Source organism: Gadus macrocephalus, chromosome 21 (assembly GCF_031168955.1).
Source record: "Gadus macrocephalus chromosome 21, ASM3116895v1".
Taxonomy (NCBI): domain Eukaryota; kingdom Metazoa; phylum Chordata; class Actinopteri; order Gadiformes; family Gadidae; genus Gadus; species Gadus macrocephalus.
Genome location: NC_082402.1, coordinates 3,737,942 through 3,754,795, shown reverse-complemented (window position 1 = coordinate 3,754,795; position 16,854 = coordinate 3,737,942). Strand labels below are relative to the sequence as shown.

Below are 16,854 nucleotides of genomic sequence, written 5' to 3'. Positions count from 1 at the left end.
CGAGTTGCTCAATCAAGTTAAGACGTCTATTGGATTGCAGTTGACTTTGAAATCATTTCTCATCTCAAGTCTGGAAGCAATGAAGCAAAAGCATATCTGCCACAACATCAAACCGTCGTTTCATTTCAAAGCACCAAAACATTTACATAAAGGCATGTATGACATGCAGCCAACAAATTCCTGCATTAGCTATTAGCTTTGAAAACTCCAGCGGTGTAGAAATACCCCTTGATGAAGATCTTGATATTGTTGTAGAAACAAGATGAAGAAAAACAGCTGTTTCCTGGATTTATATCTATGCATTGCACCTGTAATAGTAGCAGGTACAGACTATGAAACAGATTTAGTGGGGGCGAACTTTGTATCATTTCAAGTGTGTAAAACACTTAGGTTGCTTATATAGATTGCTAAATATATATATATATATATCATATGTTGATAATGTTTCATCATAGATGTATGATTTGATTCTTCTTCTCGTTTGGCCATTGCTAAATTATATGTGTTTAATGTTTCGTCATAGCTGCTTTATTTGTATTCTTCTCTCTTGTAGGGCCTTTGAAGGGAGCAGACGTACGCTGCTAAACAGCAGTGATCATATGGGGAAACAGTGTGTGCCCTGCCATAGAACATGCACATCAGACTCTGCAGAATGCAGCAGGATCCATCAGTTATATGGTGTTATATGACCTCCCATTGTACCAACCGCTTCCTGTTTGGATGCTAAACTCACAAAGGCCTACTTAGCTTCAGAATAATAATAACATTTACCGTGGCAGAGCAGCATAAACCAATTGAAAAGAGATGAGTCACAGCGATAATGAGATTGATGCATGTCTTGGCCACTAGAGAATATGGCTGCCCATGTGAATACACACTAGCTCTGGAATATCATGCCCTCGGATTGTTTTCGATACCACAGCTGCTGTAACATCTGGTAAAGTATGGAGGTTCTCCCGGTAGTTTTCACGCGACGCGAATAAAGATGTTTAAAACACGGTGACAACTAGACCCTGGGTGGAACGCTGATGGCTGCTAATTTGGTCCGTCACTGTCATTAACAAATCGGATAAATCAAGTATAAGTAACTTGTGCCACTGTCACTTTTCCTGCTCCGAGGAAAATCTATTGATTTGAATTTTGTCTTCTGCAGATTTACTCTTGCCCTGCTGTGACTGCTCTACTACAGCTCTACATCTTACCTGCACATTATTCTTTCATGGTTTCTTCATAGTCACAAATGATATCCTGTCAGTCAGTCAGTTGCCATATTATTGTACACCCCAGTACTTATTTATAACTCTCGATTGTCAATAGCCAACTTCTTCCTTTTTCCCACTGGAGTTGGGAATGGTGCTTCTTGTTTGAGGCTTAAGGTGTCCTCAAACCTCCTCTTTAAGTGTACTGCCGTCACGAGGAACTGTGGGTAACTGTCACACTGTCACACTGTCACAGAATGACACTAAGTGAATCTACTGGATTGTACCTTGTACGCTTTGCATTTATGGCCAGGCATTTGAACGTGAAAGAGTTAGTCCATGTCATGTGTGTCGAGTGCATGCATTTGTATATTTCTGTACGCTTATCACACAAGAAGGTGGTCTCTCAGGCATATCGGAAAGCACCTGGGAATACAAAAGTCTGATAAAGCACTGATATAGCAACTGAAGTAAGGAACTGACGTTACAGGGGGCTGGTTTGACCGACTGCATTCTGAGCAGCAGCACTGTATTTCCCCCTCCATCAGCTTTCCCAATTGATTGGGTCAGAGTTATTGCCGGCTAGTAGAGAGTTTAAGCCAATCGATGAGTGTCAAATAAATAACCTTTAATGCGCAGATTGTACCATATTACACGGTCTGCCACCAGCTAGCAACGGAAGACTGTTTGACAAAATGTGACTTTGACAACACTTAGTGATTACGACTATTTACTATTATGTAGTCGTTAAGCAGATGCTTTCATCCAAAGTGAAGTGAAGTGAAGAAATTACCAGATAGGGGATGGGCATCTTTGGCAAGGATTGCCTACAAGTACACTGGGTTTAATCTTCAGACTCAAGCCAAGGACAATCCTGCCTCCACATTACACATTGTTAGTTATTACAGACAGTAGGCCTATTGGTGATTTATAAAGACTTTCAGGACTTGGATCCAAAAGCAGGTAAGCAAGTTTTCAAATTCAAAAGAAACTCGTAAGCAAAACAGAAAACAAAGAAAAACAAGCATGATATCAGAACTGGAAAGACTAGTTGGAGAGGATGAAGAAGGAAGCGCTGAAAGCTGCCTTTAAATACACAAGTGACCATGATGACTCATTAGGAGAGGTGAATCTCCCTGGACAAACATTAACGCTGGTAGGCCTATTCTTTTTATTTACATGTAGGCCTATGGAATCGTATGGGGGACAACGTTGCAAAAATATTGTGTAGTTTACAGTATAAGAGAAATTAAAAATAGAAATCTGTCGCTTAAAACCGTCTGTCGGTAAGAGGTCAGATAAACAATCATTTTGCACTTTTCTGCTTTGCAGTAAACGCAACTTAAGACCGAAAACGGTGCGCCTTCCCAAGCAAAATTGAGCAAAAATATCCATGTTTACATTGAATTTATAGTTCAATATTGATATGCAGGTCGTTAATCTTGGAGGAAGTGTAATGTAAATGTGCAATGTGTCGGCAGCTGACTGCAGCAGCTTGGCGAAGATCAATGACAATCCTTTAAGCTCAATCGTACCTGAGGAAGGTGCGACGTGCTGAGTTGTCATAGCAACTGCTTTATCTCTAGAGTGGATCCTCTGATAGTGTGTGTGTGTGTGTGTGTGTGTGTGTGTGTGTGTGTGTGTGTGTGTGTGTGTGTGTGTGTGTGTGTGTGTGTGTGTGTGTGTGTGTGTGTGTGTGTGTGTGTGTGTGTGTGTGTGTGTGTGTGTGTGTGTGTGTGTGTGTGTGTGTGTGTGTGTGTGTGTCTGCAACTGCAATACCGAAGGCTGCCGTTTCCGAATCGCACTCCTAATAGGACCGATTGCGAGTTAGCCTAATTCTTAAAAGGATGGCGTTGCAAATAACGCATAGGTAAAGGTCTTGATTCATAAATTGGTCATTTAAGATGGTTGGATGATAAAGTTAACATAGCCTTTCAGATTAGCGATGGTTAAGTTTAGGGGTTTGAGTTAGTCGTAAGATTCCTTCGCTGTCCAAGTTAAAATAAACACACGTCCTGAAGGGAGTGTCGAGAAAAAAAAGCGTCCAATAAATAGGGTCCTAGGACAGTGGTCCTGAAACTGCAGCACCCAGTAGTACAGGAACAGCGGCCTGCCTGACCAAATGCGCAGGCGCGGAAATGTAAACAGAACAAGACTCCTAATTCCTAAACACATGAAATACATGTGGAGTTCCTCTTATTCTCGTCGAGTTTCGTGGCGTATTTCTCTTTCATCCAACAAAACAGGTAATGTTGGGTCCGTCAATATCCGTATTATGTCGCCAGAACAGCACTAATTATTTGCTTGCTAAAAAATATTGTTTGCGGGTAAAAATCTCTGGCAAAATGACTACAGTAGCTATGCTAAGCGGATGTTTTCATTGGGTGATGGTCGACGTAGCTGATGCTTGGTTTACTGTACCGGTATCATTGGGAATTGGCCAGTAATTCATACAAGAGTTTTGCTTATGGGTTTGTTATTGTCAAGCTGAAACGAACTGCATCACAGTGTTAACGCCAGGGACTATGTCTAGGTAAATTAACACATGTAATACGTTTCAGTAAACCGAAACATATATAGGAAGGAAGGATTTCGTTAGTCAAACAACAGAGTTATGGATGTATTTGTATTTTAATATCACGGTAGTATCCGAAAAAATGGTTTGCCGACATCGGGGTGCTTGTCACGTGAGGAGGATGAGGTTTGACAGCTCGCAGAACATGTGACCTATTGGGTTTGACACCGAGCCAGGAAATCCAATCCAATTTATTCCCATTCAAGAATATGCAGTCGATACTTTGGACAAGTGCCCCCCATTACGTCCATCCGCAACACAATGGAATTCATACACTCAGGATATGCTTATACAGATATGTTGTTTTTTGCATCTTCTCCCCACAGGGTGGGGATGTCGTCACTGTTGTGGGAGGGCGACAGCACCCCTGCACCGATCAGCATGAACTACACTAACTGCTCCACGTCCACGCAGAGCAACTTTCTGAAGGAAGTCCACTTTGGCGGGGTGCCCGTTGTACTGTTGCTAGACTTCTGTGTCTTTTTGGTGTGTTTTGGTTTTCTGTCTCTGTGTGTCTGGTAATATGTGATCAGAAATTGCTTTACGTAAAATAATGAGCAGTAAAGCGTAAAGCATGCATGACAACTTATTCCACAGACAATATTAAGCCAGAATGTATCTTGTCATATTATATGGCACTAAGGGCTGCATCTAACCATTTTCATTTTCATTTTCATAGTCTATATTGTGTTCTGACATTTGTTGTTTGATTAATCCTACCAAATATTGGAGCTGCAACATTAAGCTGCAAGTGCTTGTTATTTGTACTTCATAAATGATTTAAAACTAAAAGATTAACAATTATCGAAATTGGATTCTATTGCATTCTTTGTCAATTGATTTATTGACTAATCGTTGGAGCCGTAATGAAAATGCATTATTTTGCAGATCAAAGAACATCAGAATCTCGTTTGTTAGAATTTCAACTCAAGGCTTTCCAAATCTGAAACTAGCCTTTTCTTATTGGTTACTGTTCCATGTCATATCGCCAGACCAGCACAAATTGTATTAGCTTGCTTAAAAAGATTTTTTTTCATGAGCCAAGTGAGCAGCTGCGAATGCCAAGCCGATGATTTCACTGAATGAAAGTCGAGGTACGCTAGGCTTAGCGTACCTGTATCCTCTTGAATTGGGAACTAGGCAATACAAACTCTTTGCTGGTAACACTAGCCTCACGCCACCTCCTACTGAATGCGTACAGGTTTTTCACACTGAAACAATGAGTGCTAATGAGTTATGTTTACTTCATGTCAAACACAGTTCCTGATCGTCCTGTTCTCAGCCATCAGGGGGAAGCTGTGGGACTATGGTCGGCTGGCTCTGGTTTCAGAAGCCGACGGGTCAGTCTTTGGACCTCAATCATTCGTATGATTTCATGAATCATTCGTATGATTTCATGAATCGGTTGTATGATTTCATGAATCGGTTGTATGATTTCATGAATTTCCCATATCGCTAAAATGAATGTAAAACATGAAATATTGCAGGTGCACTCCTATAATCGTGTTTTAACGGCAGTTTGAGTTTCTGAGCCTCAACCTCACTTTTTGTTCTTCAGGTTCATGGAATCAACGCATCGCAGATTTGGACGCATGACATCCACCGTGGACGACCCCGAGGCTGATGCGGTGCGCCTCAGAACTAATCCGATTTACCTCGGAGATGCGTCTCAGTAAAGTCTCTTACATGCCGATGGAATTTCTGTTAAAGTCGTCCACATGATCTGCAGTCATGTTACCACAAGTAACCGATCAAGCATGATGTCACGTTTCCCAGTCCACAGATTGTGGAAGCACTTGATAAGGTTCTCTGCTTATCAGTGGTTGCTTATCAATGCTTATGCTTATCAAAAGACACACAGAGTCAACATTTCAGGTTTCCGTAGTAGTAGAGGTCCCTCTTTGGGACTTTTGGAGTCAAATGTTGGCGTTTGCTAATTGTCTTGAACCTGAAAGGTCCCACCTCATCAAAGTGTGGTCTTACTAAGTCCATTGCTAATGAATCATCTTGCACCATCTCATCATTAACTTCCATGTTTACATCAGCATTTTAACAATAGTCTCCCTTTCTGCTCCTTCTGTAGGGCTGCTGCTCGTGGCTGCCCTTTGTCATAGGAATGGAGTGAGTGCTCTTTATGATCTACACTAGTTTTTCATAGGAATGGAGTGAGTGCTTTTCATGATCTACACTAGTTTGTCATAGGAATGGTTGGAGTGCTCTTTATGATCTACACTAGTTTGTCATAGGAATGGAGTGAGTGCTCTTTATGATCTACACTAGTTTGTCATAGGAATGGAGTGAGTGCTCTTCATGATCTACACTAGTTTGTCATAGGAATGAAGTGTGTGTTCTCTATAATTAACACTAGCCTGTTTGTCATAGGAGTGGAGGGAGTGTTCTTTATAACTCAATTGTCTGTTCTTATCAGCTTAACAGAATTGATGTTGACCAAATGTAAATGACAGACACATGGAAGCTAGGGATGCACCGCTCTGTTAGTCAGTATCAGGTTCAAGTTCCAAATTGCAGGCCAAAAAAACAACTGCATCCTTTATCGGAAACAATCGATCGCATGTGCTCTGGTGTAATGGTCTACAGGAATAACAACACTTTGCTGAAACATGGCACTTACCACTGGCTTACTAGCTGTCGTTTTGGCTCATATGCTCAGAGTGTACTAGCTCAGTCCTTGCTTGAGGGTCCACACAGAGTTAGGACTACATGGGAAGGTTACTCCCAGGAGATACTTGCGTTGTCATTATCGTGTGGCGTGTCGTTGCTCCCTGTGCTGGGTCCCCTAAACCATTGCCGTGTTCCAATACCCGTACTTCCATGAGTATACTTAAAGGAAGTATACTATCCGCACTGTCTACTACGTACATTTTTCAGATGTGAGTGCTGTTCCAAATCGAGTACTCCGTGGTGCACTAACCGGAAATTACGATCACGACTGCCGCCGTGGCTACTCCCCCGCAATAAACATCCCGCTTTGAACAGTGAACTCTTTACGCCTAGCAGCTATAAAAAGCTATAAAAACTACAAAATGACTCTATTAATGCAGGCTGTGTGGAAAATGCGCCGACTTTGGCTCAGCCTGGCTCCGCCTCTTCCGCTACGTAGCTAAGATGGCTGCCGTTGAGTACGGGGAGTGTCCTTCGATCCACACTTCACGATTAGCCCGTTTTGAGTACGGCATCCGGGTCCTTGAAGTATACTTCTTATACTAGTAAGTACGGACAGTACGGGCATTGGAACACGGCACATGTCTCTCCTGGATCCCTCTGCCACAGTTCAGAGACGATGAAGGCCAAGTGCGGCATCGACGCGGTCCACTACATGTCCTTCCAGCGGCACCTCATCTTCCTTCTGGCCCTGGTCACCGTCGCCTCCCTCGCCGTCATCCTCCCGGTCAACCTGTCCGGGGACCTGCTAGGTGTGTGATGTTTACCGTCAAACGTTCAATAGGAGAACCGAACCGCCACCCCGCATGTAGGGTTGGGCTTGTTTGGTCTACTCCCGCACCGTGCACGGTATGATGTATGGAAGTCAATGTTGGTGTTCAGCGATAGTGCTGTGATTCGTTATTCATAATTCCAAAAAAAAAAATATTTTCATCCAAAGGTGTTAACCCGTACGATTTTGGAAGGACGACTATTGCCAATCTTCCACAAGGGTGATTATCCCATTCCACACATGCATCTCTTGATATTTACCTGTGTTGGATCTGACATTAGTTTAGCATGGTGGCAACATGATGACCTCTCTTTAACAGTTGACTCGCTCTCTAGGAACAACCTGTTGTGGCTGCACACAGTGTTTGCCGTTCTGTATCTGATCGTGACCGTGGCGCTGTTGCGCCACTACACGTCCCAGATGAAGGGCATGCGCCGGGAGACGGTGAGTGTGTGATTAAACCATAGACTGTAAAATGTATAAGGATAGAGCATGCTTGACTTCACGGCATTTGTTTACACTCAATTCTAATGAAGCCTTAGATTTCATGTCACATTCACCGCCATTGCTAAAGATTGATGCAACCATCGGCGGAAGCTATCCTTATTTGGAAAATTCAGTGCAGGTTTAGAACCGACTTGCAGTGGTCTATGGTCAAAACTCATTATTTCAAATAATCATCATATTTAATCGCTTATTATATTTAACATTTCTTTAATGAGATAAAACAGGAAAACGGCACCCCTCAAAATAGATTATATGGAAAGGAACTATCCACCAGCCCTTACTTAAAAATATCAAATCTATTTGTTTTGTAATACGATAATTAAGTCACAACTTTCCCGTTAACATCGAATGGTGGGCGGTCTTTATACATCCAACCAGTGTGAGACACCTATAGGCCGTTAGATGAACTACATGTTTGTCAGTGTGGCTGGGAAATTAGGCTACTGCAAATATCTCTGATATTGTGTTACAATATTATCATGACTGTTTTGCAAGTGACCATTACTCAAACTGTGCAAGCAGTACTTTCTTCCTAACGCACATTTCTGGCTCTTCAGACTTAATAAAAACAAAATACAAGCCAAACTACTTTTTATGCTTCAATTAAATCATCAAAGACCAAATCAAGAGCATACCAATTTTTTGCACAATGACATGTTGTGGCTACTGTTTTGCAGGCCAGAAACACTTTGTTTGTGCGTTCAGTCCCGAAAGAAGCCACTGATGAAGAAGTGAAAACACATTTTACGTAAGTAACGTAACGTATCATTATTTTACTTAATTAATATGGACAAAATATCATGATTAACTGCATGTTCTGCTGTTCTGTTTTCGTAATCTGGGACTTATTATGCCACTGTAAGATCCACTTCTCAAAGATGTATTTGATAAGCAGGGGAGGGAAAAATGAATATATAGTGTCCGACCATATATTAATCCATGATTGTGCCGCTGAAGTGTAACGCACCTTCCCATAAGTGACATTGACCAGCCCCACTCTGCTTGTGTTCTGAAGGGAGGCGTACCCTACATGCCAGGTGACCGCAGTCACCCTGGGTTACGACGTGGCCAAGCTCATCCAGCTGGACAAGGAGAGGTACCCAGGCCAGAGAACTCCTCATACAAACGCATGAGATATCCCCTATCAACGAGGGGGGGAAATAAACCGATGTTCCTTCATGTTTCTATGCCAGGATGCGAGCTCATAAAAACCTGCGTTACTACGAGAAGGACCTGCAGAGGACGGGGAAACGCGGGGCGGTCAACCTCCGCCGATGCAACATACTCTGTTGCTGCGCGTGTTGCAATTGTGAGAAGGTGAGCGCTGCGGATAAGGAGGCAAACGTCAACGCGGTTCCTGCCCACGCGCATGGTGTGACTCTTCCTTCGTTTGAGTTGGTCCGATGCATCAAATGATCACACACGCCGGGAGCAAAAGAGTGTGACGGTAGGAGGAGATAGACGGACACTTTATGATGTGAAAGAATGCCAGGACATGCACGTGTGCCGTGCGTATCCTCAGTGCATGTCAGGAAAAGTTACAGAATCTACACCGTGGGTTGTTTTCAGGATGAAAGCACCTCTGGAACCGCATTCAACTGAAGCAGGTCCCCATAGATTGACGGTCCTTTCTTAACACTTGTTGGTGCATCTATTGTTGAGGTTTACCAGATCAAGGAACTGCTTAGAGTCTAAACACTAATACTATTTCTGTAGTTCTGAGGGCAAAGGTCTTAATGGCGTATGTAGACGGAAAGTTGAAAATAGTAAGCAGACTACTCCATTATATATTATTTTTGCGTATCAAAATGATATACGCACATCTGAATCATCAATCAACCTTTAACAGTTAAGGTAACCTTCTCATTCGGGCGGTGTGTTCAGGTGGACGCGATCGAGTACTACAGCAACCAAGAGGCAGCTCTGTTGGAAGAAGTGAGCAAGCAGAGGGAACTGGTGCCACAGCGCCCCCTAGGGATGGCCTTTGTCACATTACAGTCTGAGGCCATGGCCAAATTGTAAGCAGCCTCTTTAAACCTCCCTTGTTTTTTTCCTTTATTTGAATTCAACATGATGGTTATTTTTGTCTGTAACAGCTCTCGCTGTGTCCCTTTGCCAGTAACACATCAGACATTTCACGAGTTTGTTTCAAAAGTTTTGCAGCACTTCGATTCGTAGTTGCTCCGGGATGGACCGCATGCTTTCGTTGGTCTTAAAGTCATATTGGATGAGTTGGATAAAAGCAACAGCTGAATGACTTTGAACTGAGATGTGTTCCTTTCAGCATCCTCAAAGACTTCAACGCCCTGGACTGTGGGGGCGGAGCCGACTCCGAGGCCGGCCGAGTTGGGTGTGGGTGTGCTTGTGTCGGATGGGAGCCCCAGCCCTCGCCCCACAGCGCAGCTCTGAAAGTGAAGAAGTGGAAGGTCTCCTTTGCCCCCCATCCCATAAACATTTATTGGTGAGATTATGATATTTGACCCACGGTTTGCAGCTTCATTATCGTCAATTTTTTTTGAGACTGTTTATTTATATATGTATTTATTTGTATTAGTTTGCATGGGAATAATACATTTTGCAGTCTGTTGGTGGTTTTATTTTGTATGAATCTGCGTAGCTCTAGATACCATGCCATGACCTGAAGCTCTCCTCAACGCAGTTTAATAATAGAGATTCACCAGGTTGATTGGCCAAACAATGATGACAAAACTCTGTCTTTGACTTTTTGACTGGTTATGATATTGGACTATGATATTGGATATGTAATTTCAAAGGTGGCATTTAGTTCATGACTGTAGGCCTACACCGCAGGGCTTTCTGATCAACGTAATGCTGGTCGTAAAAAAGATTGAGGTGTTGTTTTAATTATTGATGTTTATATATTTATTATTAGATGAACTAAGGAAAATTGGTGTCTGCAAGATAATCGGTACCGCCCCAGAATAAATCCAATCCCTTTGATTCGATGGTTAAAGCAGCTCCCAGTGAGGCCATTCCCTGTCCTCACGGAGCTCACCACGTTGTCCTCGGTCCTCCTCCCCTCCCTCTCTGCTCCAGGGAGAATCTCTCGGTGCAGGGCGTGGGCTGGTGGGCGCGCTGCCTCGTCCTCAACCTCTTCCTCATCCTCCTGCTCACCTTCTTCACCACACCCTCCATCATCCTCAACACCATGGACTCGTACAACGTCACGCAGCCCCTCTCCTTGCTCAACGTGAGCGCCGCCAGGCAACCGCCGCCCTCTCACTTAACGCTCAACCATTTGGGGGAATTTGCGATTGCGATTTAGTATGCTATTTTTCTTTTTAAAGATCCTCATGTTCTGTATTATTCACTAAACAAGCGATACATCAATCTATAATATGACCGACACAACTTTGTAAGCAGTCAACAAATAAACTGCTCTTTCCTTTAGGCCAGGTGTTGAGATGAATTGATGCATGAATTGATATAATAACATCTTTATTTAACTATTGAATTGTAAAATAAAAATAAATATGAGACCTACTGATCTCCCGTCAGTAACAGTAACAAGTCATAAAAAAATCTAAAACAAAAAAAATATTTATAATATATTTTTTTATGTCACCCTTTGCGATTAGCTAATCGCACCCCATTAAATAGCGATGTCGGTTTGAATTCAATTATTCAATTATTCAATCGTTCAGCCCTACACACACGAGTGCCTCAGCCTATTGGGGAGGGATGGACGGATACTCTAAACATGGAGATTTGTGCTTTGGTTGCGTTTCCCCCAGAGTGCCGTCGTCAGTCAGTTCTTTCCCACCTTGTTGCTGTGGTCCTTCTCCGCCCTGCTGCCCACCATCGTCTATTACTGCACGCTGGGAGAGTTTCACTGGAGCAGGTGAGACCCTCGTGGTGCACTTTGGGGTGCCTTTGTTCCTTTCCTGTTTCGTGTGGCACCCTGGGCGTCTTTGCTCCGCTGGCCTACAACAGAACCTGGAGGAAGAGTGTAAACAGTCTGGGCGGGCCAATCACAAGACAGGGATGGGACGCTTGAGCTGAGATTTGGGCGTATGTTGGTCTTGACACAGGGGCGAAGGGCGGGACAGGCAGCTCGACTAACCAATGGCTGGACAGAAGGCTGTGGGTAAATTAAAGTTCAGGTCGCCGTTGCTTAAATAGAGTCAAGGGCATAAAGGATTTTTTATCAAACTGTGGGTCCAGAACCAACAGTGCAATCGTGTGCTTCTGTTCACACACACATGAGTGTATGCTACTGTACAGTTATTTCCAGACGGTTGCTACAGGTTTAACGATGTAGCCCTGGGAAATATTAGTGAAAATTCAGGTTTTGGTTGTAGAGGGAAAAAAAAGGAAAAAGTGGTACCAGAAGTAATTTCTTACGTTCCCTTCCGGGATCTACACCGTCCTATCTTACCTCGTGTTAACCAGTGCTCCGTGTTGCTGTGGTCTTGTTCTCCTCAGGTCCAGCGAACAGCAGAGCATGATGCACAAACTGTACATATTCCTGCTCTTCATGGTGCTGATCCTGCCCTCCCTGGGATTCACCAGGTAGTCACCGGCCTAACGCCCCCCCCCCCCCCCCCCCCCCCGACACCCAGAACACCTGCTCCTCACCGGAGGAACCTCTTTAGTCATGCTTGCGTAACATCGGCGCACCAGGAGCAGCTGTCTGCTGCTAAGTCCGCCGGCCTCCACACAGTCTCGGTTGTCCGAGGGGTCGTTAAAAATAAAGAGGCGTGCATGTCATGTGGACCATTTTTCCAGATTGTTCCGTTTAACATCATTGCAAGGTCATGGGGCGTAATGCGTCTTTTGGTCTGTCTACCCTCGTGCCATCGTTTTTTGTGAGCTTGGCCTGCTTTTTATGGATGTGTTATTGGCTTCAGACAGGCTTCTGCTCCTGTGTGGTCTAAACTCCTCTGTCTCCTCTCTCAGCCTTGCAGTGTTCCTCCCCTGGCTGTTCGACAAAGACTTTCTGGACCAGGGGAAGTTGAGGTTTGAGTAAGTCGTCCACACGTTTTGTGTGATTTGTTGCATTCAACTCAGGCGGGTCTAAAAGAGAGGCTCAGCTCTTTTCAAACCATCGCTCTCGTGAGACCTCCAATGGACCCCATTTATATTATTTGTGTTACACATGTGATCCACACTCACAATATACCACTTCCCCTTACCCCTTCAAAACAAGGGGGAGGGGGAAGGGGTAAGGGGTAGAAATGGGATTGGGCCTAAGCCTCTTGGATGCCTACAGTTAGACTTCGGACTTTGGGGGGATCTAACCGGAACCCTAACCACTCCGATATCCACCCGTCTATTTCTCCAGGTGTGTTTTCTTACCTGACCAAGGGGCGTTTTTCGTCAACTACGTGATCGCCGCCGCCCTGCTGGGCTCGGGGATGGAGCTGTTGCGGTTGCCAGGGTTACTGCTCTACACCATCCGTATGATGCTAGCCCGCTCCGCTGCAGAGAGGAAGTACGTCAAACAGGTCAGTGGTGGAGTCGTGTATGCTAGCAAAAAAATGTCTGTGACTGGGATTTATGATCACCCTTAAATAGATCAATGCAGTAATAACAGATGACGTGTAAAGACAAACAATTGTTGTCCATTATTCTGAATATTAAACACTGTTTTCTGTGGCTGCGCATTACTAAGGATAACTGTTTATCTTTGGAACAGCTATTTCTAAATCATTTCTTATTACTCCTTTGGTGGTTTTCTTCTCATGATCGTGTGAGGTCACACAAGAATCCCGACCGGGAACGTAATGTTGAGATACAAATATGAACTAATCCTAATTCATCATTCCCACAATCCTTTTAAATCTCGGTATGTGATCTGACATTTTCATTCCTTTTATTCTGCTTCCGCAGTCGCTCTGTGTTGATTTGTTTGGTGCTTGGTAAATATCCCACTGTGTTTAAACGTGTCTGCACTCAATCAATGGGCCCACCTATAGACCTTTGGCAGCGATACGAAGTACTGGAAGACGGTCCAAAATGGCTGCTGCTGTTGTTTGTGTTACAGAACCAGGCTTACGAGTTTGAGTACGGAGCCATGTACAGCTGGACCCTGTGTGTTTTCACCGTCATCATGTCTTACAGCATCATCTGCCCAATCATAGCTCCCTTCGGTGAGCAGTGACCCGCACACACACACACACACACACACACACACACACACACACACACACACTTCTTGTCACAGTAAACCCGCTTACTTTAATAAAACACAAACAGAAGGACCAATTTGCCATACGTGGCACATGCAATACAAGGACACACACATTTATCAATGCCCCCCCCCCACCCCCTCCTTCCTGTCAAGCTAAATACGCAGCGTATATTTGCAGGTGTGACCCATTGAAACATCAACAACATTTAAAGAGGCTTTGTTGAACCAAAGCACGCAACCAATTAATCCAGCCCCCGGCTTTCTAAAAACGGGATTGGCTCAGGTGTCAAACATCACAGACACTCCTCTCGTCTCATCCCTCGTATCCCGACGCGTCCCCCCCCCCCCAGGCCTGCTCTACCTGATGCTGAAGCACCTGGTGGACAAACACAACCTGTACTTCGCCTTCCTGCCCACGCGCCTGGACCGCCAGGTGCACCTGGCCGCCGTCAACCAAGCGCTGGCCGCGCCCATCATCTGCCTCATCTGCCTCTACTTCTTCTCCGTGCTGCGGATGGGTGAGACACGGGCTGCTAGGGTGCCTGTTTGTTACCGGAATGTTACTGAGGTGACCTGAAGTGGAACTGAGAACCTCTTTAAGCCAACGCGTCACCACAGCTTGGACCTTTCATTGGGTCCAAGCTGTTTATTGTTCCTCTGATCACAGATCTTGGTTAATTATGTGTTAATCCGGCCGTGTGTGTGTGTGTGTGTGTGTGTGTGTGTGTGTGTGTGTGTGTGTGTGTGTGTGTGTGTGTGTGTGTGTGTGTGTGTGTGTGTGTGTGTGTGTGTGTGTGTGTGTGTGTGTGTGTATCAGGTTTCAAGGCTGTTACGTCCCTCTTCACCTTTGTGGTTCTGTGTGTCACCGTGTTCATCTTCACGGGCTACAACTGCTTTGGAAACTTCAAGTATCTCAGTCCGCATAACTACTCGGTAAGTGTGTGTGTGTGTGTGTGTGTGTTATGTTGTGTGCCGGCATCCATGCCAACAACATCTCCCTTTGTTCATGATACAGGTAAAGGAAGAGGACGAAGAAACGGATGAAAAGGCAGAGCACGCTACGGTACATTTTGATATCTCATTTGTTTGCTTCTAATGGATCAGATCCAATGCACATGAGGGGAAGCAAGCTTTGAACCAAACTACAGAGTGTTCCCTCTTGCGTCCATCGATGCGTTCTCATTGCTTGTTCTGTTTGCCGTGTGTGTGTGTGTGTGTGTGTGTGTGTGTGTGTGTGTGTGTGTGTGTGTGTGTGTGTGTGTGTGTGTGTGTGTGTGTGTGTGTGTGTGTGTGTGTGTGTGTGTGTGTGTGTGTGTGTGTACCTCTCTCTGTCTCTGTCCTTCCACAGGTGTATCTCCCCAGAGTGCTGAGCACAGAGGAGCCGGACGGGGCTCAATCTCCACCGTCTTACGGCTCCACGCAATGCAGCCCTGAGCACTCTGCTTGCCCAGTGGACGATACCCTTCTGCTGGCTTGAGTCTCCCCGTTGGGGTCCAGGGAGGTGGAAGGACTAGAAGGTATCCAATCCCGCACGCAGAGCACTGTGCTTCTTTCCGATGTGATGGAAGCTATCCTTGTGCTGGTCTGGTGTAGACTGGAGATTTGGTGTGTTGTTGTTTTTTTACGTTTCGGTGCGACTTGACCTACTGTTGGCTTAAACGCCGTAGAGTCCCCTTTCTATGCTTATTTAATATTTTATTCTCTCTAATGAGCTCTTAAAAATAGGGGTTATTTATAAGAGAACGGAAATATAGAACACAGCATTTGGAAATATAGAACATCAAATGTCTTTGATTTGGTGGTCAAAATGTCTACCGTCCTCAATCAATGTCAAAGTCGAAAAGTGCCCTTTGAATCTCAGCATGGAGTTCATGTGTCATGTGTTTCTTTTACTTGGCATTTTGAATGCTGTGCATAAGTTATACGTTGCATTGCAACATTGTATCTCAGATTTGTTCGTGTTATTCCTGTCTTTCAATACGGTTTAAGGCTGGAAGTATAATGTTTCCTGAATGGACCAGGGTTTCGCTTGGTATAACAAGAATTCAATATTCAATAGGTTATCAATGTGCACATCTCTTTCATTATTCTATTAATATAATTTGGGGGGGAATTTTATAATGCTTCTGTCAACTGTAGAAATTGATCAAAACATGCCCTCTTATGCTGAGCTTCCTTTGTAATAACATGTCCACACGGCTTTCAAAACATTTTTGAATCCTTCATTGTGCCTTTTTTAAATGACGAATGGAAATGTGCAGAGGAGAATTTTTTTGTGGAAGAAAATATATCCGTGTACAAACATAAATGTCAATGTATCGCTTAATACAACAACCCCGCTAAAGGGATGAAGGCCGAGGCTTGGAGAGTGAACTGTTTTTTTTCATTTTTTTGTATTCTATGGTTGCTCATTTGCACATCAATTGACAAACAAATCAAAATGAGAACGTTTTTTATTTTAACTAATAAAGTAAACAACTTGATGTCAACTCTGTTGGTTTTGAGTTTGGTTGCGAGCTGGTTGTGGGCTATATGAGTGGCATCGTGCAATTCCCAACAAAGTCAACGGGGGGCACTGTTAAGCTAAGAAGGGCTAACCCTGCCTGGCGCATCTCGGAAATCTGAAGTCATTCACAACCCAGTAAAACAAAAGAATTCGGAATGACCGGGGATTACATTGAAGACTCCTAACTGGGCATGACACTGCTATGAACCCTGGCGCTGCCTCTCTGCACAGTCCTCGTCGTAACTCCACCTCCTCACCTGATCTCTCTCTCCCGCTCTCTCTTTCTCTCTCTCTCTCTCTCACACCATTGTCTCCAGTCCAATTTCCTTGTCCTCCTCCCTCCCTCCACATTCCCCACCCTGGCCTCTGCATCCTTCTCACCATCACACCACAAGAACAAAAAAGAGAACTGTTGTCATTCTGTAGTCTGTTTCTGCAGCCATGGGTCGCAGTTGTTAA

The 16,854-nt window shown here is 44.3% G+C and overlaps 1 protein-coding gene across 2 annotated transcripts; it reads left to right on the top strand.

Moving 5' to 3' along the window:
• Positions 1-3,289: 3,289 nt before the first annotated feature.
• On the top strand, positions 3,290-16,378 carry tmem63a (transmembrane protein 63A). 2 transcript variants are annotated; one of them, XM_060041104.1, is made up of 23 exons: positions 3,290-3,445; positions 4,101-4,260; positions 5,035-5,114; positions 5,333-5,402; positions 5,858-5,895; positions 7,066-7,208; positions 7,397-7,448; positions 7,564-7,672; positions 8,413-8,483; positions 8,751-8,831; positions 8,929-9,052; positions 9,620-9,753; positions 10,020-10,196; positions 10,793-10,946; positions 11,491-11,597; positions 12,182-12,268; positions 12,656-12,721; positions 13,041-13,203; positions 13,743-13,848; positions 14,240-14,407; positions 14,707-14,822; positions 14,905-14,952; positions 15,238-16,378. In XM_060041104.1, the coding sequence occupies exons 2-23, from the start codon at positions 4,108-4,110 to the stop codon at positions 15,364-15,366; spliced, it is 2,376 nt and encodes a 791-aa protein (XP_059897087.1). In that variant the 5' UTR covers positions 3,290-3,445; positions 4,101-4,107; the 3' UTR covers positions 15,367-16,378. The 2 variants fall into 2 exon arrangements, with proteins under 2 accessions (XP_059897087.1, XP_059897088.1); XM_060041105.1 differs by lacking the exons at positions 3,290-3,445; positions 4,101-4,260; positions 5,035-5,114; positions 5,333-5,402; positions 5,858-5,895 and adding an exon at positions 6,052-6,071.
• The last annotated feature ends 476 nt before the right edge of the window (positions 16,379-16,854 follow it).